The sequence below is a fragment of the Colias eurytheme genome, chromosome 13 (genome assembly GCF_061535395.1).
Source record: "Colias eurytheme isolate Ceu_HAF_F1 chromosome 13, ilColEury1 Martin Lab GWU primary, whole genome shotgun sequence".
Lineage (NCBI taxonomy): Eukaryota > Metazoa > Arthropoda > Insecta > Lepidoptera > Pieridae > Colias > Colias eurytheme.
The window spans coordinates 352,791-378,106 of NC_142992.1; the positions used below are offsets into that span (position 1 = coordinate 352,791).

The following is a 25,316-nucleotide window of genomic DNA, read 5'->3' on the forward strand; positions in this document are numbered from 1 at the left end:
ATAATGTTAAGATTTAAATCAAAAATACGGCCAATAAATTATTTTATCCCGTACCTTCGGCGCGCTAATTACTTATTATTATTAATTACACTTACACGTTACTACATTATTATATATATTACACATAATTAATTGAATTAAATTAAAATACAAAGATATGTTTTACAAGTAAGAAGAAGATAAGTATAAGTAAAAATAAACATGAACAAAATTGAATCAATAGAATATTTTGTTTATGGATCGATATAGATTGTGAATACACAATCTTCACAATCGACGGCTGAAGTTTATGGATGACAATTTGTACACATTCAACCTGGTAATACCGATGCGATGCACTATAGTCTATAGTAGGTATAGCTATGTATGTTGTTTACAAGTAAAGTTGCAAAGTTAAGTATCGAGAACGGACTAACATTTTATCAAAGTGAATAATAGATACTATATACTGATTATAAAAATATTCGATACCTATAAAAAGATTAGTTTTGAACACAAAATCAGTTAAAACTAAGACAGTAAAACAGTGGCAAAATAAATAAAAAGAAAACCTAGTAAGGATAACCTTAAAAGTATCAAAGTGAAACATATTAATAATACAAGAAAAGATAATTCATTAAAAAGGAAAAGACAGAAGAAGGAGAGTGAAGAACCAGTTGCGTGAAAAAAAAAATAAATTACCTATGCAGATACTTTACTTAATTTTGGGTGGTGGTCGTTTTGTGCGTGCAATTTTGGTTGTCTTCTGAGCAGCTGCCGGTTCTGTAGTCTGCGACAGGACCTGGTGCTCTTGGACTGGAATAGCTTCAACATCCTCCATACATTCCACGCGGTGGCGGGAGCCGTCAGGAGCAATCACCAAGATTTGGCCACCCCTGGTCCAACACCTGGATACGCCGTGGCGCTTTCTGGCTGCCATAAAGATTTCGTGGCGTCTTTTCGTCAGGAATTCGGACAGTGTTATCCCCGACCCTTTCAGTTTGGCTTTTGAGGCCCAAACACTGTTCTTCACACCAAGGTCATTGAACTTAATGAGAATAGGCCTTGGCCTATCTTCTTTCGACACGCCGATTCTGTGACAACGGCTTACGTTATCAATTATCAGTTCCGATATGCCAAGGTGTTTGGAAAGAAGCGAAAGAATGGATGTCGGTTGCTCATTTTTGTCCTCGACTACACCGTGCAACAGAAGAAACTTGCGCCTGCTCTTCATCTCTTGTTCATCAGATATTTTCATGAGGAGATCCACTTGAGACTGCAATGACTGCAGTTGAGCCAAGACCAAAGAACGAAAAGCGGCGAACTCGGACCGTAACTGAGAAGGTGGATTTGCGGCTGGTGAAGAAGTTATATTTTGTAGATCCTTCTGGAAGTCTGTCATCCGCTTATTAAACATCTCTTCCATGTTTAAGATCGATTGCTTCATAGCTTCCATCATTAAAGTTTAGCTGTTAGTGTCCAGTGAAGGGCGCAAGTAATATTTTCGAAATAGAAAGGATATGCAGTGAAATAAAAAGGAGAATGTGACGCCGTAAGTACTGGGGCTATTTAGTACATAATATATACTAAAACGAGCTTATAACAATATAAAACTTTAAAATTTCGTACAGAGCTTTAAAAAAAACGTTTGAACTTTTTTGCGTCCTACCCGCGAATCTTTATATTTGGATGTTTTGATAATCTTGTTTATATTATGTCGATTTCACTGTTTATGTTCATTGCTTCTTTATTTTCGCAAAATTTTATCTGCATTCTAGATCCTTGTGTTCATTGTGATTTGTGATCCATCTAGCCGTAATGTTATTGACAAACTATACCACTAGTTACTTGAAATGGATATGAATAAGGTAATGTTTTCTTTGAAATAATTATGATTTGCTGAAGAAAACATTATTCTGGTAACTTCATTTCAAGTGAAATACATAATAATATTTTCCACATTTTTATGAAGATAAGAACCACGTGTCTCACGATTTAACAACATGTGTTACTCGTACTGCAGCAAAATAAATTATAGAATATACGTAAAATTAAAGGAAATATGCTCAAAAATGAATATCATCTATATTTATAGCCATAATAATTAATCGTATTCTTCCCGAGGTGCGTCTATATATTTTGGAGTGTTAACATAAACATTATATGCAAACGCACGTTTAGGAAATTGGGTGGGCTCAAGAATACACCGTCACTTCCTGGGCTTTGGTATTTGCCCTACTTGCTGTAAGTCATCCGTCTTTATAGAACGGAGATTGGAGACCCCCTTAGAATCCTTAGTACAGAATTCATAGCCTAATAGGTATACCTACTTGATCCTTTTGTAACTTTAGTCGGTGTTTCTACGATGGAATGGTTGAAAAGTTTATATGTAAAGACGATCGAGTTTAGTTAGTTTTCGTTTTTGTTTGGTAGAACTAGTGTTTTATTTCTCTGGACACACCGATAACCTCGAAGCAATGCTAAACTCTTGCAAAATCAAATCTACCAAAACTGACTGTCGCTTCTGCCCTTCACCCACGAATACATTCCACATTAATTTCACATATTTCTGTATGAAGGAGTAACGGCCGGCACGCGTTAGGTCAAGTGGGCAGAGGACGTGGGACGCACGGATGAATTCAATTAGCGACACCTCCAAAACAAATATAATTTAATCAGTAGCATCAGTATACACAGAAGAATGTTAATTGTTGTTTTACAGCTTCCCTGTCTGTAAAAATAGAGTTATTGCGACAGATTTCCGAGATTTGCTTTAAATAGAACATAGGTTCTTGACTCTGTTACATAATATTCGTCACTATAAAATTGTATTCTTGTTCCTACAATGAGCCTAGAGTTGTATGTGAATACTGAATAGTTGTATTATGTGTGTTTGTGTACGTCGAAAGCAGTTTGCTTTTTAAAAGCGATTTGTCATTTCACTGTAGAATAAAATATATATATATATATATATATATATATATATATATATATATATATATATATATATATATATATATATACGGTCGAATTGAGAACCTCCTTCTTTTTTGAAGTCGGTTAAAAATCATTACAAAGGTGAACTAAAGTATCGTACTTATATTTATGAGTTAAACCATGTTATTAGGGTGATAAATAGTGGGTTTTCCCATTCAGTCACCAGCTGGAATTTAACGTGTGTTGTACCAATTCCATTGTGAATGCATTGTCTACGGTAATTTCGTTGACTGACGATTTATCTACTTTTTATGTTTTATACGTAGCTGTGAGTTAAATAATGAGAAATTTATCGCAAGTTCTTAAAATACAATTTTCTTTGATATATTGTCTCGAGGTGTGGGTGCTTTTGATGGGAAACCTTAAAAATAATACCAATTTTCAATGTGAAGGGTAAAGTTCACAGTCACAATAAGATATTTTATATTATAATCGACATACGACGACGACCACTCGTCGTTCATTGTTCAGCATCTTTGGTTCGTAATCTCGTAAATGTATGTACCTACATATTATACAGTTTTGTTTGGTATTCACCAAACCAGTTTCGGATCATGATTGGAATGCTCCTCTCAACAAATGCTATCTTTCTCAATCTGCACTGTTATTTTTCTTAATTATATAAGAGAAAAGTACCAACCTACACACAGCATAGGTAATCGTACCTAAATGCGTCATAATCGTGATTATATGTTTTCTCATCAAGATGGTTGATCTTATTTAGATGAGTTGAAAAATAAGGATAGATTAAACCTATATTTAGGAGAAATGTTCCTTTTTTTGTGAAGCTAATTCTTTAATGTGGGTGGAAATTCCAAACTTCGGTGATCAATTACCTAGTAATAATGAGCCTATACATTTCAATGCATTTGTGAGGAAGGAAGTATGATGCTTAAATTGAGAATTCAAATACTTTAACATTAGTTCAATAACAAACTATCAATTAAGTGACATCATTTTGTAATGAGCATTGTTTGCCAACCGCAAAGCGTCCATGCAAGCCAGTTTTGGTCAACGCATGACACGCTTTCTACCGCGGCTTCGTATGTGTAGCACGTACGGCACACTGGAGGTCAGAGACGGAGTGTAAACAGAGGTGGTGGTCCTTTGTTGATATTAATGAGAATATGGGCAAGGAATGTGATAGGGTAGGTCTTGGTTAACCTATGTAGTGTCAGGAGGCAAAGTAAGAAAGCAAGAGAGTTTCCAATTTAGCTTCAACTAGATGTATATCTGTAGTATTACAACTAGTCAACTACTACTCCTTCCACTACGACTTCAACTTCTTCCACCATAACTACTACTACAATTACTACTTATACTACTTGTGCTATAATCAATTAGTATAAAATTAAGAAAAATGTTGGAATATCGTTCGCTGCTATTGATATTTTCTGATGTTCTAGTATCAAGTCTATTTATCGCTTGACATACTTCAGCTATCGCTATTCAGAAATATTCATTGAATAGTATCATGTAAATAAAATTTCCAACAATCGAAATAGTGCTGGTGAGTCAAGTACCCAGTACAGACAATCTTATCAATATTTATCGCAGATAGCCTCGCCTATGCAATACGACGATGGATCGAACACTTGTCGATAACAGCTGTTATAGTTCCTAATAATCACCTGTTGGAATCTTTATTGTTTTTATGTGTAGCCAAAAAAGGCTTAAAATGCTCTCTATTCTGTAATTAGTATCCAATTCATGAGTAAGAGTAACATTAGGGTATAAATGACCCGTGTGTGTTGATAACTCAAAGAGTTGAATTTCGATAATGTTTGCTAATGTACCCATATTATAATTAAATCTACTTTGGGGTGAAAATAAAGTGCCAAACATGCATGTTTAAAACGTTTATTATCTATTACTAGATATCATAGATATGCTCTTAGCTAGTAACCAGGCCAGTGGGGTCAAAAGTATGAATTTTATCGATTGCCTCCTCAACTCACGTAACTAAAAGGGTTTAAACCCTTTCTATTGTATTGTGTTGCATAAGTGGTTTTGATAAAAGGATTACGATACTTTTTATTCCATTTATAAATTGGCAAAGGACAGTATTTAAGTCATGGTTCTATTCAAATGCTGAAATATTTTCTCTTATATTCAGTTTATCATTTGGAATCTTGCCCTATATATTCTATCCTTAATGGGGTATGCATTTTACATCAAATTCTACATCTTTCATTCTACATCGTTTGAACAATTACTTTTTCTTAAATAAAACTCCATTAATTTATATGATAATCCTCGAGTCTAGGAGAGCCGGCCATAATTGTATGATGACGTACTCCGATGATTGCGGATTACTCATCATCTGTTTATACATTTTAATTTTACTATGAATCATCTTGAAGAGTTGAACAATGTCCTGCGAGTAGTTCTTATGTCACAAACAATGGACGAATGGGATAGAGTGTTTATGTAATTGCTTCTGCAGGTTTTTCTGGTAGTGAGGGTAATTTATAATAATTAAATGTTTTGTTTACGTTGGCTGTTTTGTGATGGAATTCCTGGAATTCTCGAAAAAGTTAATAGATATGACGTTTTTCTTAACAATCGAGGTACCTTTGGAAGTATTATTCTGCTATTTTAAAAAATGAATTTCGAGAACCTATCTTCGGTATTTAAGTATGAAGAATATTTGTAAGCTTAGTTTTTATGTAGTTTCAAAGGCAAAACATCTTAGTGTGGGCGCAGGTGAATTCATACATGATATCAAAATGTGTGTAATTTGTTAAAAAATATGAAATAAACAAAATTATAGTAGCTACTATAAAATTGTATAACTACTTCACTCTTCTCTTTCTTGGTTTGGAAAAAGAACCTTTTTATTTACGGTTGTATGAGTAGGTACATTCATACTTAATCCTGGACAATAGATTTTTATCATTTCAATATATTTTCTTTGATAAAGTTTTGGGAACTCCGGCTATCGCACGTGTTGTAATGTTGATAATGGTGTATTATCTAAATTACTGATAAGTGATAATAATGGAATTTATGTTTAAAATAAATATTAAAGTATCGGCATAAATCGAAGGTTGAATTAATCTATTTCATTTATATTTATGAATTGTAGCACTCTTGTTTTTCAAGCTTATTTTCTACTAGCTGCTCGCCGCGGTTTCACCCGCGTGGTGCTGCTCCTGTTCGTCTTAGCGTGATGATATATAGCCTGCCTTCCTCGATGAATGGGCTATCTAATACCGAAAGAATTTTTCACATCCGACCAGTAGTTCCTGAGATTAGCGCGTTCAAACAAACAAACTCTTCAGCTTTATAATATTAGTATAGATAAATTGGCCTGAAACCTACCTGGCAATCAGTCCAACAGTTTTTACATGTAGAGAGCTAGATGTACGTCTCGTTATCAATACTATGTAATTACGTCTCCTTGCTTTGAATCATCGTATATTGTATAATAATTAAGCACGATCCGTATTAACAATGGTAACATATTAGTCATCACTAAAAATTAAGGGGAATCAAAATTGTCTCTCAAGTTAATTGATAATTAATGCTTTTTGGTCATATTGTACGTAAGTTTGAAATGGTATTATGTCTTATATTGCACGCCTCATAAGCGAAGCGTTGAGGTGGGTACTACTGTCACTTCGCGCAAAACATCTGATTTTTCAAACTTAAAATGTCTTTATGTATCATACATTGCACTTGTAAGATAATACATACACACACATATTAAGAAAAAACACTATTTTTAACGTTCATGATATTTTTGATGTCATTTTTGTTATTTAAACTAGTTAAAAAAGAGTTTAAAAAAGTTCTGTCTTGGACGTCCGTGTGTCTGTATGTGCGGATCCTTTTTCTTGTTAACACGATAGCGACCGAAATACTTTACTAATCGAGTCTTTTTTTTTCTCTTACGCTTGAGTATGCTCAGGAATAGAACCCTTTCATTTTTCAGGGTCTGATTCGATGTGGTTTAATTGTTATTAAATAAACAAAAATAATAATTAATAAATATTTATTAAAAAAAAATTATGAGGCGTGCACTTTTGGATTTTCCAAATTATTTAGCAATGCTCAGCCTCCGCTGTCCGGTTGCTCTTGAACTACAATCCAGAAACCAGTGCGCGGTGCGCGGTGACGTAAGCGGCGCGCGCGCAGCTTAGATAAGCGCACATAATATTATGTTTATGTTTTCATGTTCACGGCCGTAAGGCTTCGATTTATAGCTATAATAAATAGATAGTCAATGTTTTATTAGTGTGTTTATTATGTGTGTGTGTTGATGTAAATGATATTGCATTTAATTGGCGATGACGTCATTATTTGGTATTTTTATTTGATTGATGATGCAATTGTTTCATTGTTTTTATTAAGTCATTTGATGACTTGCTTATAAATTTTAGAATATGAAAACAAGGGCCATAATATTCTTCTCCTATAGGTAATAGGTATCAATATTATGCTGATTTCAAACCATTTATAGTTAAGTCATTTATTTTAATCACAATTATAAATTATGATAATTCTTCTATAGATGTATGATAACATTAATTGTTTCATATCAAATATTGTGCCTGTTATTATATTATATCGATTATGAGAATGTTTTTAAGCGATACGAGTTCCGACTGGAATGCCTGTGTTGTTTTGGCAATGACATGGAAATTAAGAAGAAATTCAATTGCTTTAGGATGTTTTTAAGAGTATGCGGGTGTGCGAAATCATGGCAATTTCTTATATCCTTTTTATCTGTTGAAAACAAGTTTCGAAGGTCAGAAATGGAGGAAATACGATACCTACATAAGAGGTTTGTTTCCGATTCATTGTATTCGCGAAAGATTAAATCATCATCAAGGATCAATGTTTAAATTATTAATTTTTACACTTCATTTATTCTATCTTCTAATGATGTAATCCAACCAAGTATATAGGTATGTATCATTATCCTTGTAAATTGTTTGATGCAAAAGTCCATAATTGCTACAGCTTTTTATGCCAAAAGCATGACAAGGTAACTCAATTAAGTCAAGTTAAGCGCAATGATCTCATCATCTGATTGAACTGGTTGATAAACGTTCGTACAAAGTAAATATAATGTATTTTAATTTTTTAAGACTATTTATTTAATTTAGAAGTTGAATGGACTTTATAATCTATACTAATATTAAAGCTGAAGAGTTTGTTTGTTTGAACGCGCTAATCTCAGGAACTACTTATTGGTCCGATTTGAAAAATTATTTCTTTGTTAGATAGCCCATTTATCGAGGGAGGCTATAGGCTATATATCATCACGCTAAGACCAACAGAAGTAGAGGATAATCTTCAATAAGACATGGCAGAGTTTTTGAAGGATTAATAATTATTAAAAAGGTTCACGTCCACATAAGGATAGAGTTAATTATTATGTAGTTACTAATAAATCCAAATCTAATCCAAATGAAGCAAAAGTAGGGTAAAGTTAATATCACTCCAATTCATCAAAATCCCTTCAGTCTCAGTTTGACCCTGATACGGATATAGAACAACAAGAAAACATAATATTTTTGTTTGCGGTAAATCTCAGGATTACATGGGGGCTAAGATATGGGTCGAATAAGACAAAATAAATTGATCGGTATTTAGGTCGCCTGACGCGCTTCCAGTGAGATGACACTCAATGCCGAGTGTTTTGAGTATTTATAACTTTGGAATTATCATGACTTATACATAGTAGAGCCATTTTAATAGGCAACATTTGACAGTTCAACAAAATTCAACAACGGAACCTCGTAACGACGACATAGAATAACATGATATTTCGTTTTGTTGTAACTGCACATTTGCTTAACTTTTTTCAATTACGATTACATATTTATAATAATAATGACCGATGCAAATAATTTTAGGATTTGATTTTACTGATTAACCATTCTAAACATAATAAACATTTTCTTATTTAAATAACTGACGTCGCTACAATTTTGTGTCAATAAACCTTTTTTCTTTTTTAATACCAGAGACGTTACTCTAAAAATCGAAATCTGACATCTACAATCGAATGCATTGATTACTTGGGAATAAAAATCATCATAAATTATTGACATGTGTTTCAAGTTCGATTGACAAATGTTTCAAGTCCGTATCGATTAATTCGCTTTAATCGATGTTTTTAAGCAGACCCTATGAAGATAAAATTGATAGACGTCAAATGTTGCCTATTAAATTGGCTCAACTATAGTGTCTTTATCCAACTGCATAAGAAACAGTAATGTTGTAGAGGATATAATATGATGTACATTCCAAGATTATTTGTGAGATACTTACTCATGTGCTAAAATGCAAATATGAGACTTGGAGTTGTTATAGTTTATAAAAAAGATGCTATATGCTATATTATAACATGGACTGAAATAAAAATGGAAAAGTTGGCGATGAGCGATGACATGCAACAGCCGAGCGGGGTCAATGGCCGGAACTTATGAATTTTGGCACGCAACAAGGCTAATGAAAGTTTCATAACGATGTAAGCCTTGTCTGTCGAAAAGCTTGACTTCTATAGTAGTTATGATAAATTGATGAGTCTTTGAATGGAAAAATAACTATTGTTCAATATTTCTTAAAACGTTAATTGAACTAAATACCTGGGGGTAGGTATCCACCCTCATGTCTTAAAATGGGATTTATTCCAGAGTTACAAATTACAATATGACAGACTTATATAAACCCCTGCAAATTCTAAACATTTTGGCGTTCGGCAAGATCATATTTAAAAAATATTGTTTATAAAATAAAAATGCAAATGAATTCTCTTGAACTTTCGCTCATGTCGCTTTATCTTGTTACAGATTTCAAAACAACAAAATCTACACGTACATCGGCGAGGTGCTGGTCTCTGTGAACCCGTACAAGAGCCTGGACATCTATGGCGCCCAGCACATGGCGCAGTACAGGGGCAGGGAGATGTTCGAAGTGCCCCCACACGTGTACGCCGTGGCTGATGCCTGCCAGAGGGTGTTGAGGCAGCAGGTAAATTATACTGCTACTGAAAGCAGCTCGATGGAAAATGCATACTAGCTTGGCTAGAGTTGTTTGCAGTCTACGGTTGCTGTGGAAGTCTGACATAACTATATGCTTAGATTAAGGATTGGTCTCCGCGCGCGCGCTACGACTAGATACCACCCCACCTAAAAACAATAGCTCTGTGAGTGCGGCAACTCATTTCTGTAGTGTGTGTTAGGCAATTTGTAAAGACGCTAGTGTGTGTGAAGAATTGGGCTGCCAGCTACATAAATTTTACCTCATAAATGGGAAATCTAGCATCTTGGAAAGAAGTTTGAAAAATATTTTTTTCATCCTGACCTGGCCGGGAATCGAATCCATGAACATGTGACTCAAATCCACTTGCGACGCTACTATACTATAGTCACAAAGGTTGTTTAAAAGTAAAAAAGCGGAAATAAAAAAAAAAAACATATTATATGAGTCAGTTAAACATGGTTAAACAGAAATAAATTATTGTATTATACTTTTTTATACATGTGTTAGTAATAGTATTGAAAAAAAAAGTTCAAATTATTGCTAAAATATTTCCTCAACCACGTGTATTTTTTTGGATATGCAATACGGCAACACTGCATGGCGTCGTATTTTCGTAGAAAAATTTTTCGAAGTAAAGGAGAAATTTCGAATAATACGATACTTAGTGATGGTACGTGATCCCAGTGTCTTTCATATTTTTTGTTGTATTATTTTTAAATAGTTTTATGACACAAATAGGCATTTTACTTCAGATTTTGTTCAAAATCTTTATAAATTATCAGTTCACCCTCTCCACACAATGCTTGTGACACGACTGGCTTGGGTACGCCGAATTCGGCGTACTATAAGTTGCCGCATTTTTCAAGTACGCCGGCGGTATCTAGTCGTAGCGCGCGCGCGGAGACCAATCCATAATCTAAGACTATATGCTTGTTTGAATTCTCCGCTAAAATAGGTATACCGTGCAAAAAATCAAATCAAAGCTTTTTATTGATCCTTTCGTCACTACTATCTGCACAAAAAAGGTAGTTCAAATTAAATAATCTTGAGTCAGACAAGTGGTCATCGCTAAAGTAGCTCTCTCTTTAAGACGACCTATAGTGGATAAGGAGACGCAGTGTATAATAATAAATATATGAAGTGTTAAATAAAAAGATAAAGTGTGAAATAAGATTTTTTTTGCATTAGCATTCGATCAAAGGTAGATGATTCGACATTGCACGAGCGTGGAAATATTAAATTGAAATACAATTTATGTGCACGATCGACAATTCCATTGCGATAATAGGTATCATGTAGCGTTACTTAGAACCAAAAAATCGATCTGATAGTATTATATAGATATACAGTAGCACCTCTATAAGTCGAATATCAAGGGAGACGCCAAAAAATTCGAGTTATAGAGTTTTCAACTTATGGAGGATTTCGACTTAGGCGGATTTTGATTCGACATAAAGAGTTTGAGGTTTATTCTTATCAATTTTGAGTTACAGAGGTAAAATAAATTAAAATTCAACTTGCAGAGGTCACAAACATGTTTTTATTTATATCAATATTATTTCAAATCATTTTAAAATAAAAAATATGGCATTAAAAAAGTCAGTATTTTTTTTGCTTTAGATAATTTGGTTGTTCTCTAGCATTTTATAATCTATAAAGAGCAGAAAATTCTTCTTTTTCAAAGATACTGGTTTGCTTTATAAAATTGTGTAAGGTATTCAATACGGTTCTTGCCTCTTTGATGGAAACCCATGGAGCGCATGTACTATTCACGTCTTCTATGTCATCTTAATCATTAGTAACTATCGGTTTTCTGAGCTACTGAATCGATAATTTCGTCATCAGATACTTAACGCAAACACGTGTTTCGTGAGTCATAAATTAATTATCGTATACTCCTAAAATGTTTTCTAAGAAACAATGAATGTGTACTGGTTGTAAAATAAAACGTTGCTATGTTCGAGATACAGAGGTCAAATTTGATTTTTCGAGTTATAGAGTGAAAATATGTACCAAAATGGCTTGGAGGGACTCGGTGATTATTTCGACTAACAGAGGGACAAAATTTCAAGTAATAGAGGTTTTCGGGATTGAAGGGAAGGGAACAAGACATTTTTTCGAGATTTGGAGGTTTTTGACTTATCGAGGTTCGACTTAACGAGGTGCTACTGTATATGTTAATCCCCACTTGTTAAGTTAGATGGGTTATTGCCGGAATCCTCGAAATAAATCTATCAGTATGAAATGTTTACAGCCTCTCCCGTTAATGTATGCAAAAAATTGCATCCAAATTTTTAGGTAGTACATTTCACCTGTATAAAGTAGAATAATTTATTGTTTATACTAGAAATTGGGCTATTTCTGCTATAAGGAAGGGACAAATATATCATAATTAAAAAATTGAAATAAACAAGCGTATGATGCAATGCAGTGAACTCCAGTACTTGAACCCTAGAGAAAAGTAGTTAAAAGAGAGAAACCTTATGTTGGATAAAATGCATTGAAATGCAACTGTGAAATCCTTTTGAATGAAAATAATCTCAGAAAAATATAGGTTAAAAACAGCGCAATGAACTCAGCGACACTTGAACCCTCACCAGGCTACAGTTATCCTACGAATCCTACTTTTATTATATTTCGAAAAGTTTAAAAATGTTCACGTCTTTTTGACTCATGAAGTTGTTACTGAAAAGATACTTGTGAAATTAAGTCAAGATTTAGGAATAAATGTTAAATTTGAAAAGCGACACTGGCAAAATAATTATACTTACTTTCATAGCTGTTAAAGTATGGGATAAGCAATAAATAAATTGAACATACAGCCTACATATTTTGTCGTTAGTAAAGCCGCAGACTAAAAGCTTATAATAAAAATGTTACATAATTATACTCAAGTCCAGTGTTGTAACAATGGTGTGGCCATAATCGTTTAGCGACCATTGTGTGTTGTATTGTTGGCTGGTGTTCAACACCTCGCCGACTTTGAGTTACAGCCGACCACCCGTAATGTGCCTTCTGAGAAGATTCTTTGTCTTTGCGAATGTTGTTTTATATGTTAAAGAGTTTAACGAAAATAATAAAGGGAATAAATATTTAGTGTCCGCAAAATTGGGCTTTTTAGGTGAGACATACAGGTAAATTAGCTTGGAGAAATTTTTGCGTTTGTAGTAGTGTATGGTCAGCAAATAAAATAAAACAACATTTTATTTTTAGTTTTTATTTTATATATATATAAGGGATTTTAAATTAAACTATATGTGTTTCTCCTCTGAAATAGATGAGACTTTATTTTAATATTTGCACATTTAACATACGTATAACTTTTACATTAACTAGACCGGGAGATATTGACACAAAATTTCGAGTCATTTGTAACAGGATGGCGGTTCTACAGGGGTCTTAGTACGCAATGACAAAAAGAAAAACGATGGTGTGAACGCTGGTACCGGCGGCTTAGTCACGTAGGCGTTAGTCGAACTCGTCGGAAAAATAGCGAAGTCAAACAATTTGTAACACAAAAATTTTAGAATTTACCGATAGCCCATAAAAAGAAGTAGGCGGTAGTGTCATGCCATACTTTTCCGGTGTGACTTACAGCCCGCCATACCGACGCGAATGTGTTGATTTAAAAAAAAACAATTCAACCATTTGTACCAGGCTAACTTTTGCACAGGTAACCATCGTCGTGCAGCCATTTACGAAAATCGCCATGCCATACTTTTCGGACGATTCCAAATGGTCGCCATACCGCCGAAAATCTGCAAATTTTTTTTTTTCGCCGAACCATTTGTACCACCCTAAATTTTTTTTTCAACAACTCCTGAATGATTATAAATAGAAGTGTGATAATGCCATACCTGTGGGAGGTGGCGAATGTGTATAAGATTTTTTTTATTGTAAGATTTTATTCGTATTTTGAACGATTAGTAACAGTATGGCACTAATTTTTCCTGTAAGTTTGAGGTTCAACGAATATAAATACAAAATTTCAAAGATCTAGGTGGTGGAAATCTTCACTTATATAAATTAATACTAAATTAATTTTTTAAGTATGGCAGCACTTTTTCCCCCTACTAGAAGTATGGTAAATATAATAATGGTCACATTTTATCAAATACTCTCCAAAAATCCAAATGCAATACTGGTACAAAAAGTTTGGCGAAAAAAAAAATTTTTGCAGATTTTCGGCGGTATGGCGACCATTTGGAATCGTCCGAAAAGTATGGCATGGCGATTTTCGTAAATAGCTGCACGACGATGGTTACCTGTGCAAAAGTTAGCCTGGTACAAATGGTTGAATTGTTTTTTTTTTAATCAACACATTCGCGTCGGTATGGCGGGCTGTAAGTCACACCGGAAAAGTATGGCATGACACTACCGCCTACTTCTTTTTTATGGGCTATCGGTAAATTCTAAAATTTTTGTGTTACAAATCGTTTGACTTTCGCTATTTTTCCGACGAGTTCGACTAACGCCTACGCGACTAAGCCGCCGGTACCAGTGTTCACACCATCGTTTTGCACGCCTCATAAGCGAAGCGTTGAGGTGGGTACTACTGTCACTTCGCGCAAAACATCTGATTTTTCAAACTTAAAATGTCTTTATGTATCATACATTGCACTTGTAAGATAATACATACACACACATATTAAGAAAAAACACTATTTTTAACATTCATGATATTTTTGATGTCATTTTTGTTATTTAAACTAGTTAAAAAACAGTTTAAAAAAGTTCTGTCTTGGACGTCCGTGTGTCTGTATGTGCGGAGGATTTTCTTGTTAACACGATAGCGACCGAAATACTTTACTAATCGAGTCTTTTTTTTTCTCTTACGCTTGAGTATGCTCAGGAATAGAACCCTTTTATTTTTCAGGGTCTGATTCGATGTGGTTTAATTGTTATTAAATAAACAAAAATAATAATTAATAAATAATTATTAAAAAAAAATTATGAGGCGTGCACTTTTGGATTTTCCAAACTATTTCTTTTTGTCATTGCGTACTAAGACGCCTGTAGAACCGCCATCCTGTTACAAATGACTCGAAATTTTGTGTCAATATCTCCCGGTCTATACGTAATAATTATAATTTTTGAATGAAATGTGTGCTTTATGTTCACGGTACCAAACGACTGCACGTGGCACCTGCGGACAGCGTAAACTGGTTTACAGGTAAATTAGCTTGGAGAAATTTTTGCGTTTGTAGTAGTGTATGGTCAGCAAATAAAATAAAACAACATTTTATTTTTAGTTTTTATTTTATACAGGGTTACTTGTAAAACACCAGCAACCTCGCAGGACAAGATAGCTAACATCATAAGTAACAACATTTGTTCTACGACTTTTGGCATAACGCAATAAATTATTTTTAAATGATTTTTTAAACTTTTATTGTACTCTCCTTACATTTGTAAGTCTATGTTCTATTAATTATCGGATGGACGACGCGACGCCCCCTTCCCCCTCTCGTTCGCTTTTTGTTTACGTAATTTTTGGGAGGCGTAGAGTTTATAATATTCAGACGGAAAATTAAATGAATATTTATTTTTGTATGAAAATAAAATCTAACAAATTATCAAAAGTCGAAATGTTGTTACTTATGATGTTAGCTATCTTGTCCTGCGAGGTTGCCGGTGTTTTACAAGTAACCCTGTATATATAAGGGATTTTAAATTAAACTATATGTGTTTCTCCTCTGAAAAAGATGAGACTTTATTTTAATATTTGCACATTTAACATACATATAACTTTTACATTAACAATGTTACTAAAATGAAAAATTTACTAACCTGAAAAAGAAACGACATTTAAAGTTTAATTCTTTAGTTTGAGAAGTCAAAGGCTTGCCTCGACCATGTTTTAACACTGGAGCCATATTGAATTAACAATATAAAGTTACAACACTTACACACAAATTAAACACTAGTTATGGCCCTGCCTTCATACAAAACTGCTGAATACGCCGTTCGCACGGGAATAGAATGTGGATGCAATTTCCCTTAGTTAGCATCCAAGCTTACGTCTTTATAATTATTAAACTGTATAAATTCATTCTTTAACTCCGGTCTGCATCGTGCAGACATGGGTGTAAAAGTCTCATTTTAGCTATTAAATGTAGTTTTTAAGTACATCTGAGTTTTCATTTGGGGCCTCCGGCTGCGGGACATGTAATTCACTTCAACAAATAAAATAACAATAATAACAAATAATAACAACAATCAACAAATACAAAATTTATCAATTAAACTACGTACATAATAATTATAATTTTTGAATGAAATGTGCTTTATGTTCTAACGCTACCAAACGACTGCACGTGGCACCTGCGGACAGCGTAAACTGGTTTATTCTGGTTTTGTGCGTGTTTCCACTTTCCACTATCAAGTGACGATTTATTTATTTGTTTTGTTTCGTAATTATTATGGTCAAATATTAATTATGAAACAAATTATTATGGACACGATATTTTATTGTTTCACGGTAGTCGCCTTGTTGTTTGCTCAAGGACGTAAAATTGAATGATATATTTTTTTTTATAAAGTCAAAACCATTTTCTTTCAAATAAAAACTTGTTTTTATTGAAAACAAAAGTGTTGCTATGAATAAGTATAAAATTAAATAGTAATGTTAGGATATCGAAACATTTTTGTATAGGCCAGAACGATATAGTGGAAACGCGCTCTAAGATCTGAGTAATATACACACCACTACATATGCAAAAATTTCTCCAAGCTAATTTACCTGTATTCTGGTTTTGTGCGTGTTTCCACTTTCCACTATCAAGTGACGATTTATTTATTTGTTTTGTTTCGTAATTATTATGGTCAAATATTAATTATGAAACAAATTATTATGGACACGATATTTTATTGTTTCACGGTAGTCGCCTTGTCGTTTGCTCAAGGACGTGAAATTGAATGATATATTTTTTTTTATAAAGTCAAAACCATTTTCTTTCAAATAAAAACTTGTTTTTATTGAAAACAAAAGTGTTGCTAGGAATAAGTATAAAATTAAATAGTAATGTTAGGATATCGAAACATTTTTGTATAGGCCAGAAGTCAGAACGATATAGTGGAAACGCGCTCTAAGATCTGAGTAATATACACACCACTACATATGCAAAAATTTCTCCAAGCTAATTTACCTGTAACTTTATGTTGCCTTCACCTATGTCATAGGTATAAAGTCTTAAGTCTTATAAAAATCGGTTCAGCTGTTTAAAATTTTTACTTCAACGAATAGAAAAGCTTTTTTTGATTAAAACACATTTTTTTTAATTACATAACATACTTTATTTATAAGTGTAGTTAGGAATTACGATTTCCCATAAAAATGCATTTCCATCTGTGTTATTGACACAATTGTCTGGTTTTTAAATAATGCTACAATAACAATTACAACGCCATAAATTTGATAAAACTTAACAATTAATTAGGGTTTCGTTGACTTGGTGATAGCGGGTGTTTTGATCATTTATAATTAGTAGAACTGGTTATAAATGTAGTTTACAGAATGATTATTATAGTTGATGAATAGTTAAAAATATGGTATATGCATTATAAAATTAATTGTATTTTTTGAAATAATCTTTAGGATGAGAGGATTTATTAAATACTTTGTTGTATATACTTTTGACATTTATAATTTACATTAATTTCATTACTGAATATTTTCTTATTTTTTATATGAATGGTATTAGAACAGATTAAAATTAGCAATGGTTAAACCAATTGATATTAAGACCTTGCTAATTCTATCCATCGAAATCCGGAATTGAGAATGGCTTAGCAAGAATTAGGTTACACAAGCGGATTACTTACAAAAACCTCACAGAAGATCTGCGTCATATATTAAGTATTTAGGTACTTTTTATTTCGCCTCCGTTTGTTTTTAAAACGACGATGCGTGAGGTTTGTATTCCTAGGTAATTAATAATTGGGAATGCATGCTTGTATGTATTCATATGAGTAGGATTATGTTATTCAATCACTTAATGAACCATTCAAAGTCTAATTTTAGCAATGTAATATTCACAACGACATCTTTACCCAATGTAGGATCAAATTTCATAGCACGATATTGTAATTTGTAGCTGTTCAATTTTCTACAGAGATATACATATGTGCTCTTAAACATATATCTGTAACCATCATCCTTTTCAAAATATATTTTACAACACTGAATTTAAATTACAGGGGAGAGACACATGCGTTCTCATATCAGGGGAGTCAGGAGCGGGTAAAACGGAAGCCTCGAAGTTTATCATGAAGTACATCGCAGCGAACACCACACAAGTACACAGGGAATATATTGACAGGTAAACAGAGTCAGGTTGCTGTTTATGGTAAGAAATGTAGGAATAGTGGCCTAAATGTATCAGTCACCAGTGTGCCAAATATCGTCAAAATATGATCAGATTCTTCGACACGATTAAGCAATAAAAACTAAATTTATTCTTATGTATGGTTGATGTGTATGGAGTAGATATTCCATAACCAAATTGCATAATGAATAAATTGCGTTTTAAAAACGATCTAATCTATCTCATATCTATCTTTTTTTAGATAATCACTCGAATAAATTGGATTAAAATTTTAATTAGAATAAGCCGGTTAAGTAATTTGTTTACTTTCAGAGTGAAGAACGTATTAATCCAGTCAAACTCGATACTCGAGACGTTCGGTAATGCGAAGACAAACAGAAACGACAATTCGTCAAGATTTGGCAAATATATGGATATTAACTTCGACTACAAGGGCGATCCAGTCGGCGGCCACATAAGTAACTATTTGCTAGAGAAGAGCAGAGTCGTCAGCCTCCAACCTGGAGAGAGAAACTTCCATGCATTTTACCAGGTTAGTCAATTGCAGTTTGTTAAGTGTTTTTATTTTACTTGAAAGTACAGGAGTTATAGAAGTTATTATACCGTGTCTAAAGAGACTAATAGAATGTCTTAGCTTGAGAGAATACAGAAGTCGACTGACTTACACATGTAATACATCAATCAGTGAAACAAAATTTAAATGTAGATAACTACCTAAAAGGAAATTATCACACAAAATAGAAATAGACTTAGCCAAATTTGAGAATAAGCCGATTGTGATTGGAATGAGGTTGATATATAGGTATCAGTTTTCTGAACTAAATTTCCTGAAATCCAATAATGTTGCTAGCCAATTAGATAAGTTTTTTATTACACTAAGAATTTCTAGTATTCTCTTTGCTTAATCTCTCTCGGCTTACAATCAATCGGTGCAATAACATTGCATTGCTATGGCTGTAATTGTAGGAAATGCAAGGATTTTCCTAATCTGCTTACATTGAAATTGCGCTCAATGACTTCCAGTCTTACAGGTTATACAAACTAATTGTTACAATCGTTGTAATGACGTAGATAGACTGTGCAACTCGTAGAGACAACGTTTCATTTCGTTAAATGTTAATAATAACTTTTTATTAATTTAAATAAATAACAGATTTGAAATTGGAAATTGGATCCGGCTCGAAGGACTATTTGACTATATTTAGTTTTACTTTATGGTTTCTATCTCAAATAAATTCAAAATATCGTAGCATGAAATTAGAAAGCTAAAAAGTAATTTATACAATATAGAACACCATATAAATAGAAGTGAAGTCATTTGCTATGAAAATTTAACAAGAGATTCATCGGTTCTTTGTTTATTTAGTTAATAAGCATGTGTTGTAATTATCGTACCTCGGGTACAGCCACGACATAAAGCAATAGAATGTATTATATGTGTAGTATAAGTCACACACATGCTTAAGTAATACATTACGTCGTTAGCCAAACTATTGTTGAAATCATAGATTATTAAACAGACGCATTGTGCAATATGTAAACAGTGGCAGTGACATCAGTGCTTGTAATTATGTCAAAGCCAAATCAATTACACACTTACACAGCTTGTAAACATTGCCTTTTTGTAATAGAAAATACAATTGAAGTTATGAATAGGAATTTAATAATTTAAGTATGAAAAGGTTGACATATAACACCACAACCTTGCTCTAAGTAACCGTAAGAAGCAAAGCTCTTTTGTGGTTTTGCTATTCAGAATGATAGAGTATGAAACTATGCGTTAGGAATTATTATTTAAAACGTTTTTAAAGATTAAAGATAGAGGTTCCTTAAGCACATCTGAAGAATGATCCAGTCTTCTGTGTTTACCTGCAATATTTGGTGCAAAATGTTCCACATAAATCAAGATAAAATAATTATAAGATTGCATTTTTTAATCCTGCAGTCTTCAACATAGAATTATAGTCTAGCTATCTATAAGTTTATTGATATATTTAAATAAACTTCCAGTTGCTAAGCACAAATAACCAGCACACAAAGAAGTTCGGGCTCAGCTCGAGTTCAGCGTACAAGATACTGGGCAGCGAGCGCACCACCGCACAGGATTCTAAGCTCTACTCCGTTACGAATAGCGCATTTAATGCCCTGGGCTTTCCACCCGCCGTTGTTGACGACATTTGGAGCATCGTTTCGGGTATTATTTTATTGGTAAGTTTTGATATCACTGTTTTTACAAATAAACAAAATGTTTTTCACTACGCTAGGAAATTTCTTTTTGATACTCGTATTGATCATCAATTTCCTAAAATCCTTATAAATGAAAAAAAAAATTATTTGTTGATTTGTCATAATTTTTTGATAGAAAATCATTAGTAGTCACTTATTATCCTGCCAAATTAGATCGGAAAATAGGACTTGGAATTATTTTTATTTCAAATGCTTAATTTGACTCGATTATTACTTCAATTCGTTAATGTTTCAAAAAGAAAGTACTATATTCGCTATATTCAAATGTGTTCCATGACGACAACTATTTTCTTTGACCACTCGAGCAAAGCTGCAGAGAACAGCTAGTCTTACTATCTTATAACTACTCAATCCACAGGGCGAGTTAACATTCAGCGAGTCACCAGACGGGCAACTACTATTGGGAGGACCGCTCGCAGCGTGCGTTCGCGCACTCGGAGTTAGCGAAACTGCGCTACGGACTGCGCTTGCGGCACGAGTGTTGGCAGCGGGTGGGGAGCTTGTTAGCAAGGACCATTCGCTGATTGACGCTAATTATACACGACTGGCGTTGGCGAAGGCGGCCTATGATAGACTGTTCACCTGGATTGTGCAGCAGGTAGGTGAAGGTAGAAAGAGAAAGCGAAAAGAGAAGTAATATTAATGGTAGTAGAATTAGAAGCTATTATATCGATAAGATAGGTGGCTGAAAAATATTGGGGGCATAGTGGACTTCTAAGAGATAATTCTAAAACTGATGAATAAAGGGATAGAAATCTCGTAAACCAGATGCGTTCGAAACATTCAAAATGCGATCCTAGACAATGTTTTATGATTTAAAAAATCTATCCCCAAGTTTAAAATAAATGCCAAAAAATTAACTTAAAATAATAATTCCAGATAAACAAGAAAATCGAGCCTCCCGCGAACTCATGGGGCGGTTCCCTCATCGGCGTGCTCGACATCTACGGCTTCGAAATCTTCGACTGCAACAGCTTCGAGCAGTTCTGCATCAACTACTGTAATGAGAAGCTGCAGCAGCTATTCATTGGTCAGTATTATATGGTAGGGATGTTCTTGAAATGTCAGTAAAAAGTAGGAGGGGATAAGAATGTAGAAATGTCACTTAGAAAGTAGGAGAATGTTATTGTTTTATTTAATGGGAGATGCCAGTAGAATTAAAAAGTACTATTTTACAGATTTTAAACAAGGAACGAAAAGTGAAGGTAGTTCACAAATAACAATTTGTCTATCACCGTCGCGTTTTTTTACTTCTAATAGAAGGTAATGCTTTCTAAAATATCCAGAAGAATCGAGAAAAATTTGCACAACTTTTATCCCAAAAAAAAGCACAAATTCTAAACTGTCCATGTACTTAAAAGAGCATAATTTCTAAACTGCCCAGAATATTCTAAAATCTGTCGCTCTTCCAGAGCTCGTGCTAAAGCAGGAACAAGAGGAGTACGCTCGGGAGGGCATCCAGTGGACTCCCATACAGTACTTCAACAATCGAGTCATCTGTGAGCTGGTGGAGGCTCCTCATACCGGTATTATAGCTATCATGGATGAGGCCTGCTTGAATCCTACTAAGGTTAGTTGGTTTCAGATTTATGAAGTAAGAATTAAAAATTATTTTCGGTGTGAAAATTATGTTCGTGTAATTTAAGTTGAAGCAACATAAAAAATACATGAACTACGGAGAAGTGGAAGAAGAAGCAAAAGATTGTAGATACATACGAATGCGTATGCAACCAAAAATAAAACAATCTCAAAATAAAAACTTATATGTATGAATAAAGTGATCTTATGAAAAGTACTTACTCTTAAAATTTTCCGTGTCATACATTAAAAAAGGCATTTTTTTTAATTGTGCACCACACTATAAAACGGTAAAGTGCACAAAATAATGTGTGTGTGTACAGATTACACAGAAACCAATCAAATGTTATGTGTCTAGATATCAGACCCGCAGCTGCTAGAAGCGCTGGACGCTCGGCTGCGTGGCCACAAACACTACACCTCGCGACAACTCGCGCCAGCTGATAAGCAGCTGAGGCACCAGAAGGACTTCCGTATCACGTGTGTATATTTTTTTCATTAAAAACCCGAGAAAAATATAAATGAAGAGAAAAAAAAATTCTTCAAAGTTTAAAGACTAGATTTGTTTACAGCTAATGACATATAATATGGCTGTGATCTGCATTTTTTGTTAATAAAAGTGTTAAAAAGTCCTATATGGAGTATGACACAAATACATATCACGTCAAAAACGTTATGAGGCTGTTATAATCTTATTACATTTTTAAAAACATGTTAATTAAAAAATATATTTTATAGTTAATAAATAGCAAAGGGCCAAACACATGTCCTTGGGGTACTCCCCTTTGAATTCATACATAAATGGTGGACTTGTATGACGTACGAAATCAAACGCTGTTCTTAAAACTTTTCTTATTTTGATTATTATAGTTAACAGCCCTATATTTTGTGCTCTAGGCATTATGCAGGTGACGTGACATATTCGATAGAGGGCTTCATGGACAAGAACAAGGACTCCTTGTGGCAGGACCTCAAGAGACTGTTACATTCCTCCACAGTCGCCTCGCTCAAAGACATGTGGCCGGAGGGCGCTACTAATATTCAAAAGGTGTGGTAAATGTTTATCTTTCATTGAGATTAAAATTAAAATTTATTTCTTTGTCAGGAACTTTGTGTATTTCAATGGAAATTGAAATTTTGTTCATAATATTGACGACATAATGGCTGGTTGTTGTCAGTTTATCTGGTTCGTCTGAATTTTGAATTTCCTCAGTCTTTATTTTTCCTGCGTGTTCTCTTTCAAATATCTATTTTTCTCTTTCTTTAATTAAATTCGTTGCAATATCCAGCTGTAGTTTTTATCTGCTCTTTTTTTGTTCTGTGCTATCTTTCAAATATCTATTCTGCTCTTTATATTATTATTGTCATTGCAATGGCCAGCTATTGTTGATTCATCTTCTTTCTTTCTCTACTTTTTTTGTTATTTTAATTTTTTACTTTTTGCAGACATCTAAGCGTCCCCCCTCAGCTGCATCACTATTCCGCAGCTCGATGTGCGCGCTGGTGGCGGGGCTGCACAGCAAGGAGCCGTTCTACGTGCGCTGCGTCAAGCCCAACGCGCTGCAGGCGCCCAACGCCTGGCACGATCAGCTCGTGAGTGTGTTCTGCAGCAGCAACAGCAGCAGGATCAGCAGCAGCCGCGCTGGTGGCGGGGCTGCACAGCAAGGAGCCGTTCTACGTGCGCTGCGTCAAGCCCAACGCGCTGCAGGCGCCCAACGCCTGGCACGATCAGCTCGTGAGTGTGTTCTGCAGCAGCAACAGCAGCAGGATCAGCAGCAGCCGCGCTGGTGGCGGGGCTGCACAGCAAGGAGCCGTTCTACGTGCGCTGCGTCAAGCCCAACGCGCTGCAGGCGCCCAACGCCTGGCACGATCAGCTCGTGAGTGTGTTCTGCAGCAGCAACAGCAGCAGGATCAGCAGCAGCCGCGCTGGTGGCGGGGCTGCACAGCAAGGAGCCGTTCTACGTGCGCTGCGTCAAGCCCAACGCGCTGCAGGCGCCCAACGCCTGGCACGATCAGCTCGTGAGTGTGTTCTGCAGCAGCAACAGCAGCAGGATCAGCAGCAGCCGCGCTGGTGGCGGGGCTGCACAGCAAGGAGCCGTTCTACGTGCGCTGCGTCAAGCCCAACGCGCTGCAGGCGCCCAACGCCTGGCACGATCAGCTCGTGAGTGTGTTCTGCAGCAGCAACAGCAGCAGGATCAGCAGCAGCCGCGCTGGTGGCGGGGCTGCACAGCAAGGAGCCGTTCTACGTGCGCTGCGTCAAGCCCAACGCGCTGCAGGCGCCCAACGCCTGGCACGATCAGCTCGTGAGTGTGTTCTGCAGCAGCAACAGCAGCAGGATCAGCAGCAGCCGCGCTGGTGGCGGGGCTGCACAGCAAGGAGCCGTTCTACGTGCGCTGCGTCAAGCCCAACGCGCTGCAGGCGCCCAACGCCTGGCACGATCAGCTCGTGAGTGTGTTCTGCAGCAGCAACAGCAGCAGGATCAGCAGCAGCCGCGCTGGTGGCGGGGCTGCACAGCAAGGAGCCGTTCTACGTGCGCTGCGTCAAGCCCAACGCGCTGCAGGCGCCCAACGCCTGGCACGATCAGCTCGTGAGTGTGTTCTGCAGCAGCAACAGCAGCAGGATCAGCAGCAGCCGCGCTGGTGGCGGGGCTGCACAGCAAGGAGCCGTTCTACGTGCGCTGCGTCAAGCCCAACGCGCTGCAGGCGCCCAACGCCTGGCACGATCAGCTCGTGAGTGTGCCTTGTGCAGTAGTAGTAGTAGCAGTAGTGGTAGCGACAGAAGCAGTGGCAACATTAATGTGGTAGCTTTAATAGGAGCAACAGCAGCAGCAGTAGTAATAGCAATAGAAGTGGCAGTGGCATTAGCAGTAGTAGTAGCAGTAGGAATGGCAGTAGCGCCACAGGAGCAGCATTAGCAGCGGCATCTATAACAACAGTTGAAGCGCCAAAAGCAAGAGACGCAGCAGTAGGCAGCATCAACAGCATGAACATATATTATGATAAACTTTTATTGACACTCCAGAACAATCATAAATAAATAAACTTTATTTTATATATAGACAGGTGTTTTAAAAGATGGAAAATGTGATTTAATATTTAGAGCAACATTTATGCCATCAATATTTGAGTTCCATTATGCACAGTTAAAAATAATCAGTGTTTCCAAAAAGCCGTCTCAATACTTTTTCTT

At 35.4% G+C, this 25,316-nt stretch overlaps 1 protein-coding gene across 1 annotated transcript in view; it reads left to right on the top strand.

The window, feature by feature from the left end:
- Positions 1-25,316, top strand: part of Myo31DF (Unconventional myosin ID) — a 57,192-nt gene that overhangs the window by 22,234 nt on the left and 9,642 nt on the right. Inside the window, exons 2-11 of the mRNA XM_090108481.1 lie at positions 9,783-9,963; positions 18,175-18,296; positions 18,615-18,834; positions 20,313-20,510; positions 20,908-21,147; positions 21,429-21,579; positions 21,962-22,119; positions 22,486-22,607; positions 23,025-23,175; positions 23,574-23,720. Coding sequence (XP_089964607.1) covers positions 9,783-9,963; positions 18,175-18,296; positions 18,615-18,834; positions 20,313-20,510; positions 20,908-21,147; positions 21,429-21,579; positions 21,962-22,119; positions 22,486-22,607; positions 23,025-23,175; positions 23,574-23,720 — 1,690 coding nt within the window. The remainder of the gene's footprint in view (positions 1-9,782; positions 9,964-18,174; positions 18,297-18,614; positions 18,835-20,312; positions 20,511-20,907; positions 21,148-21,428; positions 21,580-21,961; positions 22,120-22,485; positions 22,608-23,024; positions 23,176-23,573; positions 23,721-25,316) is intronic.